General features: G+C 39.7%; 1 protein-coding gene across 1 annotated transcript in view; it reads left to right on the forward strand.

Annotated features, from left to right (window-relative positions):
• Positions 1 to 13,368, forward strand: part of LOC124278719 (potassium channel subfamily T member 2-like) — a 266,827-nt gene that overhangs the window by 198,688 nt on the left and 54,771 nt on the right. The window contains exon 10 of the mRNA XM_046714487.1: positions 10,986 to 11,169. Coding sequence (XP_046570443.1) covers positions 10,986 to 11,169 — 184 coding nt within the window. The remainder of the gene's footprint in view (positions 1 to 10,985; positions 11,170 to 13,368) is intronic.

Consider the following 13,368-nt stretch of genomic DNA (forward strand, 5'->3'; position numbering starts at 1 on the left):
CTTTATCCAGTACTTCTTATGATAAAATACAAAGCAGATTTTTGTATGAGAAATTTGATGTTTGTGTTTTGAGAGTGAGATAGTATAAAATGAGAGTGAGATACAAATGGATCAATATGAATTACTATTGTTTAAAATCATTTTCAGCTGAAGGGTAATTTTGAACCACTTGGGACACGAGAACTGCATTAATGGCTTAATGGTCCTTGTCCTCTTCAAAGTTTCAGGAAGTTTTGGCTCAGGGTGTTTAGAATTGAAAACCATGTATTCTACAGATTTCATGACAGAGTAGTCAAGTCACAAACCATCTATGATCTATGAAACAGCATCCTATTGCAGCAGAATATGAAACACCTCCTCCCAGCCCCACTGCACCATACTGGCTGCTGAACAGTTTGCGCCATATTTTAGCGGTATTTACAAAATTACTCCGCCGTTCATTAAATTAATGAAACAGAATTAATTATGATACTTAATTAGCGGTTCACTGATGTGTCTAGCCCGTCCACTGCCACCGATCATGTTTTTATATTATGCGACAGAAGGGAATCATGGCAGTATAAGGGGCGGTGGGGTAGCTTAGTGGTTAAAGCGTTCGCTCGTCACGCCGAAGACCCGGGTTCGATTTCCCACATGGGTACAATGTGTGAAGCCCATTTCTGGTGTTCCCCGCCATGATATTGCTGGAATATTGCTAAAAAGCGGCGTAAAACCATACTCACTCACTCACTCATGGCAGTACAAATAGATGTTTTCTCACAATAACTGTAACAGTTATCGCCATTTCAGAATTTCTTCTGTCATTCGTGAAGTAATGTAGTAGATATATATCATAAAGTAACCTTGAATAATTGATTGTGTGACTAGTTGAGTGCTTTTACAGTAGATTGATAGGGATTGAAACAAAGGCTTTTGGAAACTTGAACTTGCTAAATATAGATTGTGTGACATTCCCCCGACTAAGTTAAATTTTTATTATAAGATCCATAACTTTATCTTTAATTTTTCTCTTATGTTTCTTACCGTGAAGAATTTTCTTTTGCTGTCCTTTACTGTTATCAAATAACGTGGGAAAAAATACCCGAAGTGTAAGTGACCGGAATTGTGCGCACGTGATACTGATGTATTGGCGATAACTGTTCGGCAGCCAGTATAGCAAGGAATATGATGACCACATAAGTGTTCCCAGTGCTCCAATACACTCGGTTCCTTCAGCGATGAAGGTGAGAGCTGCTGTATCAGGGGATGTATTATACCAGCAACTGAGAGTTGATGGTAGTCAATCACTGCTCCAGGTCACGCTGTTACTGTCAGCGTTGTCTGTCTGACCTTCACTTGCTCTCTTTAGGAGCATAGGGGGGACCTTCACCTACTGTCTTCAGGAGTGTAGTGGGGTTAGTGGTGTGTTTATCTGACCTTGACCTGCCATGTGTTGAAGGGTCAGTGGTTCTGCAGACTTTGGTGGGAATGCACAATGACATTTACAAAGTGGTCAAATGTGTATTTGGGATTACACATTCTCAGTAAAGTACAGATTCTAACTAAGTATTTTGGGGGGGTGAATCGCATCAAATTTTCGAGCCCACTGTCTCAGAGTCTGACCCTAATTCAAACCCTCAGAATTGGAATGGGTCTGTGCATTCATTGCTCTTGAACGTGGAAGCTGTGCCAATTTACACTTGTCAGAGGGGTAAACAAAGTAAGTCATCTTTACGACAAGTTGGCTGACTTCCATTTTTTGTGGAAGATCCGGGTTAGATCACTGACTTGGTGTGCTGGTGATTAAGTGCCTGCCTGAGAGTGTAGGTTTGAATCCTGGATGAGACACAACACAAAAAGTACTTGAATCTGTACTTTACTGACAAAGTGTTAGACTTTGGTGTGTGTTGTTGTCCCCCGCCACAACGCGGAACTGGAAACTATGTATTCAGCGGCGTCCGTACATACGACCTGATTCTTATTAACGTGATATCTCATGCACTGTCGTACCCAATGTCTTAAAATTTGGTGACAGCATACGTTGGGGGATTACGCAGACACCAGTTGATTTTGGTGACCTTGACCTTATCTTCAAGGCCACCGCGACACTTTGACCACTTTTCAAACTCTTGTTAACACAATATCTCATGAACTGTTGAACCCAATGTCTTCATATTTGGTGACAGTCTACATTGGGGGATTACCCAGACACCAGTTGATTTTGATGACCTTGACCTTATTTTCAAGGTCACCATGACACTTTGTACCCAATGTCTTCATATTTTGTGGCAGTCTACATTGGGGGATTACCCAGAAACCAGTCGATTTTGGTGACTTTGACCTTAATTTCAAGGTCACCATGACAATTTGAACACTTTTAAACTCTTGTTAACGCAAAATTTCATGGACTGTTGTACCCAATGTCTTCAAATTTGGTGACAGCCTACATTTGGGGATTATGCAGACACCAGTTGATTTGGGTGACCATGACCTTACTTTCAAGGTCACCACGACACTTTGACCACTTTTGTGAAACTCTTGTTAACACGATATCTCATTAACTGTTTTACCCAATGTCTCCAAATTTGGTGACAGCCTACATTGGGTGATTATGCAGACACCAGTCATTTCAGGCATCTTGTATGTGACTCCCCTCAAAAGAATTAAATGTGTTACTAGTATATATATTCCATTTTTTAGCGGTGGGGGACATTGCCATATCAGTGGCAAACACTTGCTAGAGTTTGGATCTGAAGGTGTGTACGGCAGCTATGTTGATGACAGATTTGAGATGTGGATTTCACTTTTTTCCCTCTTTATAACTGAGGTTTTGGTTCAGATGCTGGTACCGTTATCAAAGTCTTCAGTTCTTCAATGACAGTGATCCAGATGCTAGTTCCTTTATCAAAGTCTTGTGTCTGTCAGTGTGACATTCTGGTTGAGATACTTGAACCTTTATCAGAGTTAGACATATGGATGGTGTGATGGTTTGAAAGTTCCTCCTGTACAGAAGGAAGGATTGATTACAGAAGCCAGTGACTGGCAGCTGGTGGAAAGGACAATTAAACATGTCTGTTCTGGTGGTAATGACAGTTATCGGAGATGAAGCATCCCCAACACAATACATTAGCAACTAAAGGCTACTTCATTTCACACTCATTATCCAGCCAGACACAAGGACACATCAGCTAACGTAAAACACAAACTTGAGCTCCAAAGAAGCCAATTTGAAGACAGCAGTCTACAATGGTACTCACATATGCCACATAATATTTAAGTAAACAACCCCAGGTGATGACTATTGAGTCATTAGAAGACCATGAATGTGTCTGCTAGGTAAATGAGTGTCTATGGAGGAATAGTTCTTGGGTATTCGGTTATCACAATAAGCCTAATTGAAGGCTAAAACACCGAACTGTTGGAACCGTCAAGTATACTTTTACTACCTCTTTCATGTAAGTCTAGACTGTCAGTTGCATGTTATTTGTTATAATAAGAATAAACAGGCCCAGAAGATCATGTTTGCATAGAGATGAGATGAGATGGAGGCTAAACATGTCCTCTGATATTGTGATGTAGTACTGCTTGTGTAAGTACTACCCAATGTTTGTGTTGTGTTGTTGGCCTGCTTAGACATCATGCTCAGGTTAACATGGATCACCCACTCAAACAAAACCCCACTCCTAATGTTTTGATCCTCCTAGTGATGATTAACAGGGTGACAAGTTGTCTGTCTCACAGTCACTGAACCACATTATTTTACTCCTGCCCTTTCTGGAGTGCTAAATCCTAAATAAAGCTAGTCTAGATTTCTTCAGGTTCAGAATCCCTCATACCACTGGGCTTCTTTTCAATTAAAAAGAAATTATTTGGCATTTTTTTTAGTTCAAAGTCCTAAGTCTAAAATAGTAATAAGTATAGAAAATGCTTACTGGAAATGGACTGTGAGTTCTCAACGAAATTCGACTGTATCAGGGGTGGAAATAACCCATTGCCCGACGTCCGAGTCCAGTGTTTTTTTCTGTCGGGCAAGCAAATTTGTATATCACACTGTACCGGTGTCCAGTTGACTTTCCAATGTTAATTATGTTGTTTATTTTAAAAGATCAACAAGAAAAACGGCCGGTATAGTGGAAAAATTATCAGGGCAAGTGATTTTACATGTGCCACTGTTCCGGAGTACACTAGCGATTTTAAAGTTATTTTCACCCCTGCTGTATATGCTCAAGCTATGATATCTGTTTGAATAATGTAGAGCATTCCAAATAAATACTATGATAGATTCATTGTAGCGAGCATTTCATATGAATTCATTTCACTGTAGGTGATCAGTAGAGCTGATTGTGCACTTGAGACAGTTTGTGCTCATCTCTCTTACTGTGTGTGGGCGTGGTGGGCCAATTGGCTAAAGCGCCAGGCTAGTGATCCAGCGAGCTTGAGGTGCCGGGATCGAGCCCACCTGTGACCGGGTGCAAAAACCTTGGAGACTTTGTGTGCAGAAACCTTGGAGACTCTTTCAGTGTTGTCACAACCCCTAGTGTACAGTACACAACCCTGTGCACTTAAAAGAACCCACGAATCCGTTGGTATATGACCAGATGGTGGCCACATGAATACGTGCAAACACCCAGTTGCGGGTACAGCAACGTACAGTAAACATGGACAAAGTACTGTGACTATGTGTCCCAGTCCACCCAGCTGTAAATGGGTACCTCGTAAGGATGGGAATGCCACACTAACTCGGTGCGCCTTGTGGCTGCAAGAGTTGTATGCTCCCCAGGGAGTTGAGATTGACAATACGATGTGCCGTTGAGATTGACATCCAGCGAACGAGGGAAAAACAAAGCGCCTTTGAGCAGCTGAGCTGAGCTGGATATCGGCGCTATACAAATGTTAGTATGTATGTATGTATGTATGTGTGACCCGTTCAGCACCGCGGTTGTTAAACAATAGGAGGAAAGTGATGGGTAAGGTGACACTTCAGTCAATTGTAAGTAGGCAGTTATGTCAATGGAGTTTACTTCCTGATCAGTGAACAAACTTTCTTTGTGAACAGCTATATTGGCATGTGGTGGCCTGTGGACCTGTGTATAGTGCTCAGGGCCTCCTTACACAAAGCACTAAGGTGATCGTAAGTCACTAAGGTAACCTTAGTGTAATGTTAAAGAATGGGAGTTAAGGTTAACCTTAGTAAAGGTTTGCTACGTGAAAGGAGCCCCTGGTCACAATCAGTTGAAGTTAAGCATTGTTGGCATGGAGAGTGTTTGGATGGGTGACCGTGTTTGGCAGCTTGATAGGACTTCAGTCCTGCCCCACAATGAAGCACACGCGTGACACATGTGGTCTCACCTTAGGCAAGTGAGTTTGTTCAAAATTGCCTCTGTTCACCCAGCAGGAAATGGGTACCCGGTGAAATAAGTCGCGAGACTATTAACCTTCGAGCTCCTAACAGGCAGCTTGGGTTATCCGGGGTAATAATGATCAGATTGTGCTTTGAGCAGGATATCTAGCCTGGAAAAGGTGTGTAATAAAATATCCTCATTGTTATATTCTGACCCTTTCTTGAAATAGTGAATATAAATGTTTTTTTAACAATAATGATAATGGTGGCTTATTCATTATAAGCATGTATACAAACATTCTATAATATAAATGCAAAGTTTATTGCATAATTCCTTTAGGAATAGATGTTCTGATAATTATCTATCTCCCTGCATATCAGTGATCCATATTAACTATATATTGTTGAAATTGAAAGACCCAACAGGCACAAATGGTCATTTTTTCTTAAAACTGTAAACATGTAAATATGCTCTTTTTGTCAACCAATATTGGGTCTGTGTGTAGAAAACAGCTAATAAAACATGTAATGAACTTGATAAAGCTTGTTATGAAATTGCATAAACAAGCTTCAAAGCCTTTTTCATAGCCACAAAAAATCTCTGCCAAACTGAACCATAAGCTTGTAAATCATTAAACAAATATGATAAACAAGTGGTAAACTTAATGAAACTGCTGATCATATGGATAAAACAAGTAATGAAATTGGTAAAACAATTACCTTAAAAAAACAAGTGATCAAATTAAATAAGCAAGTAATTGGTAAAACAAGTAATGAAATTGACTATGCAAGTAAATGTATTGAAAATACCCCAAGTATTTTAATTGGTCTGATTTAAAGGTTAGTGTTTGCTGCTCAAACCAAAGAGGTTTCATGAGAGGGTGATTGCCTTCACCTACAGGTCATGTCTTTGGATGCCTTTCACATTTTTCTCAGACGTCTTGAGCTGAAACAAAGAGTCTTTTTGTTGCTAGAACATGTCTTGAAACTGACATGAATCTTCAGTGGTCTATCTCCTGCAACCTAAAATGTTATGTTAATTCAGTTTGGAAGCCTTTTAAGGTTCACTGTGTTTTATAAACATTAAACAAGACAGTGTCTAATTTGACATTGACACAGTTTCAGACAAAAAGCTTTTGCCATCTTCCTATCTTTGTTGTCATTCTCTTGAGAACTATTTTTATTAAACTGGTAAAGGTTACGTCCAAGTTGATGATGAACACTCAGATGACTTGTCCTTCAAGATACATACTGTCATGCATCTGAATGACACCTCACATACATCTGCTCCGTGGACATTGGTAGCCATACTGGTTCAAGCATTCGTTACTGACAATTTGATTGGTGTAAAAGGGGAAAATGTCAAGTTCTTTATCACGAGGAACATCAGTTTGGGAGTGAAAATGAAGAAGTTGACATCTGTAAATGTTCACCTTTTATGTGTATCACATCAAAATGACACTCAAAATTTTGTTTGATTGTCCTTCGTGAAGATGTTGAGTCAATAAGAGAAGAACATACACCTTCACTCCTGGTTCACATCATTCCCTCCAGTCTGGTAATAGTGTCAGAATCTATATCAGAACATGGCTCAGTGCAATGAATTGTTAGCTGTAAAGTTGTGCTGATTCTCATTTGTTGGCTCTACTTTATGGACTTGATTTAGCAGGGACACCTGACTGGTCAAACTGTCCAGGACAAAGCTAAACAAAATCAGATATACTGAAGGAAACAAGTAAGGGAACACCACTTCATCGCAGGGTTCATGTATTTATAATCAGAATTTCACCAACAGTGCACAATACAAAGCTTACAACAAAACCTGAAAAGGATAAATGAACTCTTGTACTATTATGTGTTCCCTTATTTGTTTTCCTCAGTATATAACGAATACATCTGTCACTCATTTTGGAAATAGCTAGGGACTTGATCCTGTTGTTATTCTTTAACCTGCAGATGTAGTTGCGAGTAGAGTGGAGCATCTGACCTTGAGATCAGAAGGTCTGTGATTTGAATCACATGGGATCTAGGGATTTCATGGCCACTACATTGGCTGTTCTGAATGACATTATTTTCTTTTATTAAATCCCATTTTGTTTCCTTCAATCAAATCAATTTTCCACTCTTGAGTTATAGTTTTAAATTTTTCAGTTCCTAGTTTCACATGTAACCATACAAGATGGCCGAATTGCCTCATGGCAGGAAATACGAACTTGCTTGCTTGTAATAACCTGATTGTAACCTGAATATAAGGAATAAACCCTTGTGGCCTAGAATAACCTTGTCTTCATTAGTAGGGCTGAGCAGGTTCATGTTAGGTTTGAGGAAGATAAGTAACAGGGTGTGTAGTCATCATACAGTTGGCATCCTGTCCTCATCAGTTAACCTATATAGTGATGTATATGAAGCATGCAGCATTGGACCACATGACCCATACACAAGACTATGAAAGAAACAGGATCTGCAAGTCACAAATAATACTGTAACACAAGCTGTGAGGCAGCACAATTCCACCTAACTTCATATCTATATCCGGAACAAAAGTATCAGGCTTCAAAAGTTTGGTTTCACATTGACTGAGTCCAGATACTAATGTACACTGGCACACAATAAAATCACAAAGTCATGTTGTCAAGCTTCATCCATCATCTGCTTCTGTGCATAACCATCTCAATCATATCAAGCGAGATTCAAATCTGAACAATGCCATTGTTATGATTGAATACCTCAGGCATAAGTATAGTATATAAGTATATAAGTAAGGCACAGAATAACTAAATTACATTTTTGTGGCCGTTTTTGCCAAATATTGCAAAAGATTGAATATCGGTGTAATAGATATCCAATGTCCATTTTGTAATCTATCTCAAGAAGATGATTACCGTGTATTACTTATATGCCCGAAAATATGTAGAAATAAGATAAAAATATTTTCCTTATTTGTTCTACAACCAACCGTCAACACATAAATTCTGTATGCTACTTCGCACAGAAAATATTGACTTATTGTTTAAGGTCGCCTTGTGTTGTGCCACATACTTAGGTTGAGAGAAAAAATGTAAATTGTTAATGGGTGTTTATGGATTTATTGATGTTGCTATAACTCACGTATTTACAGGTTACGCATAAATTCACTGTTATATTTTACACATGTATTATTGGCCTCAGGGCCACTTATACAAATAAATTATCTGCCTGTCTGTCTGAATAACGGTGGCTGAGTGGGTTAGGTGGCTGACTTTGTGTGCTGGCGATTAGGTGCCTGACTCTGAGGGTGTGGGTTCGAATCCCATATGGGACTCAACCCAGCAAAAGTACTAGAATCTGTTGTTTAATAAGAAAGTGTAATCCCAAATATAACATATGTTACATTTTCAATGTGTTTCCATGTAAGACCAAGAAGTCAACCAATTGCAAACATTCCATAGATATGGGACACAAAACCAAAGCGAGTCACTTTTATAAATATTCTGGGAAAGCCTATTCTTGGAATTCTCTAAGGGATTCCAAACATTGCTGTTTTGGTGGAATCATTAAAAAATATATAAATCAAATTCCTCCAATACATCAAGGTGAAATATATTGTGATGTTTCAAAATTACATTTACATATTTTTCAGCCGATATTGACCTTGCTGCAGTCTTTGTCATGAAGTACAACCAATAAAATATTTCAATTAATCTTCATATTTTGGTTATGCACTGTAGCATATCATACAGCCGATTATATATATCTCATTTAAATTATTTATTTAGACAAGCTTTATGATTATTAATATTTTTTTGTAAACAAATTTAAATTTAAAAATTACATGAGTTTGTTTCTTCCTGATCAATTTATACCTCTCTGGATACCATACATTGAAACAAAATATCAAACAGTGACCTTTGTTTCCAGTGACCTAGAACTCAGTGACAGACCTGGAGTAAACAGGCTTGATGCAAAAACATCCTCCAATTAGACTAGGACCAAGTAAACAGCTTGCAAAATGTCTATCACAAGACTTCCCTTGTGTAGGACCCTGTTCCATCCTTGGGATTGCTGCAAGCATCTGATGTTGCTGTTTTGTTGTCCCACTGTTGATGTACTGCAACCTTCCACCTGGGAGATTTGGTGTCAACTCAAGGATGTACTTATTCATGGGCTGTCTAATCCCTGTCCTGATTGTCTTGCTGGTTTTGAATCTCTAGAATGCAAATGTTGAAGGGATACCATCTGACGAGACGGGAATAAGCATATGTGCTGATTTACTAGTGATAGAGTTCTGCATTATGGAAACATGATGACATTAAATGGTGAGATTCCATGCTTTCGGTGGTGCCTCTGCCCTCTGTGGCATATGTAGGAGCTACCCAGTGCTACACGAGATTTGGAAAGGAATTCAGCTATATCTATGTCATGCTGGAATGAGGCTTTCTCATGTTTTAGCCCATACATGTATTGATTGTCATTGAGATGGGACCAAAACAAGGCCGCTCTTGCAAATATGTTTATCCTGTGGGATTTCTAGGAATAGATCAGAAGAAGGAGCGTCCGCCCGGAGAGCGGAAGGTCGCGGGTTCGATCCCCGACCGCGTCATACCAAAAGACGTTAAAATATGGTACTTGTTGGTCCCTGCCTGGCGCCCGGCATTAATTGGTACAACAAGGACTGGTTGGCTCGGAGTCAGTATAATGTGTCTGAGTGGGGTATTCATGCTTCACTGCGGCATGGTATCTCAGTGGGCTAGCACTATAAAACCAGCTTCAGTCTGGGCTAGTACAAGCAGCCGCACATACACATACACACGCATGCACGTCGTCATATGAGCAAAATATTCTCAAGCACGACGTTAAACCCAATTTCACCTCACCTCACCTCAGAAGAAGGTCAGAATAATTTGGAATATTGTCAGTAGAGGTTGCTTTTACCTGTGCCTATGTTGACTTTAGGTGAGAATTTGCCTTACATCAGACTTTGTGTCCCCTTATTGGGATTCGATTTCAAAACAGCTCCCTAGCAACCACACAGGTGTTTTTGGCTTAATTCTCAGCACACGATGCATTCTGGTCAGAATATGGTCCCAGGTCCTAAAGATGGTCTTCCTGGTGGGATTTTTTGTCAGAGTTTGGGTCCCAGATCCCAAGATGGTCTTCCTGGTGGGATTTTTTGTCAGAGTTCGGGTCCCAGATCCCAATGTTGGTCTTCCTATTGGGATTCTTTGTCAGAGTTTGGGTCCCAGATCCCAAAGATGGTCTTCCTGGTGGGATTCTTGGTCAGAATAGGTTCCCAGATCCCAATGTTGGTCTTCCTGTTGGGATTCTTTGTCAGAATAGGGTCCCAGTTTCCAATTCTTTGTCTTCCTTTTGGAATTCTTAGTCAGAGTAGGGTCCCATGCCAGATCCAAATGTATGTCTTCCTTTTGCAATTCTTGTTCAGAATATGATGGTACAATTCCCAATTTTGACTTCCTCTGTATGTTCCCTTGTTTTGACCAAGTGACCAATTTACTTGTCTCTGCACCTGGCTTCATGCATATTTGACAATGATTCATGGGAGATGTTTTATGTTTATGGTTATGATTCATAAACAGGTGAGATTTCTCAATTTGGAATGAGTATTGTCACTTATATTTTCAGCAATCAGACGTCAACTCTGATCCTAACTGATCTGATCTTGTTACAGTGCCTGTGGTATCCAACACCTTCAGCGAGGAGGGAACCACCACTTTGGTCTGTTCGAGTCCTTCTGGTTTGTGGTGGTGACATTTTCCACAGTGGGCTACGGTGACGTCTATCCTGACATCTGGCCCAGCCAGCTCTTCATGCTGTTGATGATCTGTGTGGCTCTCTTCATCCTGCCCACACAAGTAAGTATAAGTGATTTAGTGTTGAACACACCCGCAGTAGATACAAATACCAGTCCAAAACCATGTTTTCGTATCTCACATTTGCTGAATAACAGATTTTAACACACTCTTTACTTCAATTGTATTCCCACAGCCAGAGACTGACTGACTGACTTGAGTTTGGATTTATGCCACTTTTAGCAATATTCCACCAACATCACGGCGGGGGACACCAGAAATGGGCTTCACACATTGTACACATGTGGGGATTCGAACTGTACCCATGTTGGTCTTCGGCGTGACGAGCTAATGCTTTAACCACTAGGCTACCCCACCGCCCCCACAGCAAAAGAAAGAAGATAACATCAGTTGCTCTAATGCCTGTGACATTATCCACAGAATTATATGCTCTCAAATTAGCTGGTTTAAGATTAAAACTGACCCAAGAGTATTTGAGCTAATGACAAAAATAATGTTACAATCTGTGACCTGCTTTTGTCATTGTAATGCCATTGGACGGACGGTTGCTCATGCTGTTAACCTCTTAACATATTAAGTGGCATGACAGATTAGGTATGGTCAGGTATCCTTAACTTCTTAAGAGTAGACCCATGAAGATCCGGGTTAGAACTGATCTTCAGTAACCCATGCTTGTCGTAAGAGGTGACTAACTGGATCGGGTGGTCAGAAACGCTGGCTTGGTTGACACGTGTCATCGGTTCCCAATTGCGTAGATCAGTGCTCATGCTGTTGATCACTGGATTGTATGGTCCAGACTCGATTATTTGCAGACTGCCGCCATATACCGTTAATATTGCTGTGTGCAGCATAAGACTAAACTCACTCACTCACTCTTAAGAGTAGTGTTGATGCAATAATTTCAATATTATCTTCAAGGAGAAGACTTCTCCCTAAAGATACCATTAAATATATCAAAGAATTATTAGTGTGCCATTACTGTATGAATTCAGCTGAATGCACATGTGGAACAGTGACACTCCACAGTCTCTGCCCATGGACATTATGGGAGATGAGGTTGCCATCCAACAGGACTGTTAAGTACAGATTATTTGGCCACATTGACAACAAACATTATAAATCCTGGATTTAGTTGATTCTACTGATGGCAGAATCATCTTTCTATTGAAATGTCAGCTTAGTTTTTGAATACTGACATCTTGTGTACACAAGTTCTTAAACCCAAATATAAACATCTTATCGGCACAGACAGTGCTGAATAAAGGAAGCAAAGCTAAACAAAATGATTAACGTTTTCATGCACAGAGAAATAAGCATGAAATCGTTATTGACAAGTCATAAATGAACTGTCAATCATGAAGAAAATGATCAATATTTCATATGCTAGACGTCATGGGTTTTCAGTGGCTTTCCCCAATAACGGAACTGTCCAAGAGTCTTCAGGTTCCTTTGAAACTATTTGGATGTGAGGCTGTGAGCTTTTGTCTATACAATGCTGTTTTTTCACCTACTCTTGAAATGCAATACTCTTTACTGCTGTTCCAACACTGAACATTAACTGAGATGACTTTTGAAATATTGATCTATCATCTGGGGTTTTCTTGAAGAGGGATAATATGAGATGAAAGCAATGGTGCAATGTGAGACTACTTCATATTATATTGCTCTGGATTTATTCCATATAATAATTCTTAAGTCATATGAAAATAGCTCCCTGCTCTTATTCAGAGGGGGGTTGGGTAGCATAGTGGCTAAGGCGTTCGCTCATCATTCTGAAGACTCGGGTTCGTTTCCCCACATGTACAATGTGTGAAGCCCATTTCTGGTGTCCACCGTGATATTGCTGGAATATTGCTAAAAGTGGCTTAAAACCATACACACTCACTCACTCTTATTCAGCATGGTGCCATAGTCTCTGAGACAATGCTAAAAATTGTTTCTGTGGTTGATGGATCTTATATTTAGCGTTGTAGAAAAATTCCCAGTGAGGCAGCTTGTGACATTTTGACAGACTGATTCTTGAAGGATAGTGAATGGAAGGACCTTGTTTCAATGATTAAAGTAACTCGCACACATTAGCACAGACTTATTGTCATAATTGATTCATTGAATGAGATGTTTGCACTTAAACTGACAAAAAGAAAATACACAAGTGGTTCTTTGAGGTTATTTTACATCAGACAATGTAATTACTTTGAAAAGTGCTTTGATTGTGACATGCATCACAGATGTTGTACCCAA

The sequence above is a fragment of the Haliotis rubra genome, unplaced genomic scaffold (assembly GCF_003918875.1).
Source record: "Haliotis rubra isolate DU_JTF1 unplaced genomic scaffold, ASM391887v1 Scf240, whole genome shotgun sequence".
Classification (NCBI taxonomy): Eukaryota; Metazoa; Mollusca; class Gastropoda; order Lepetellida; family Haliotidae; genus Haliotis; species Haliotis rubra.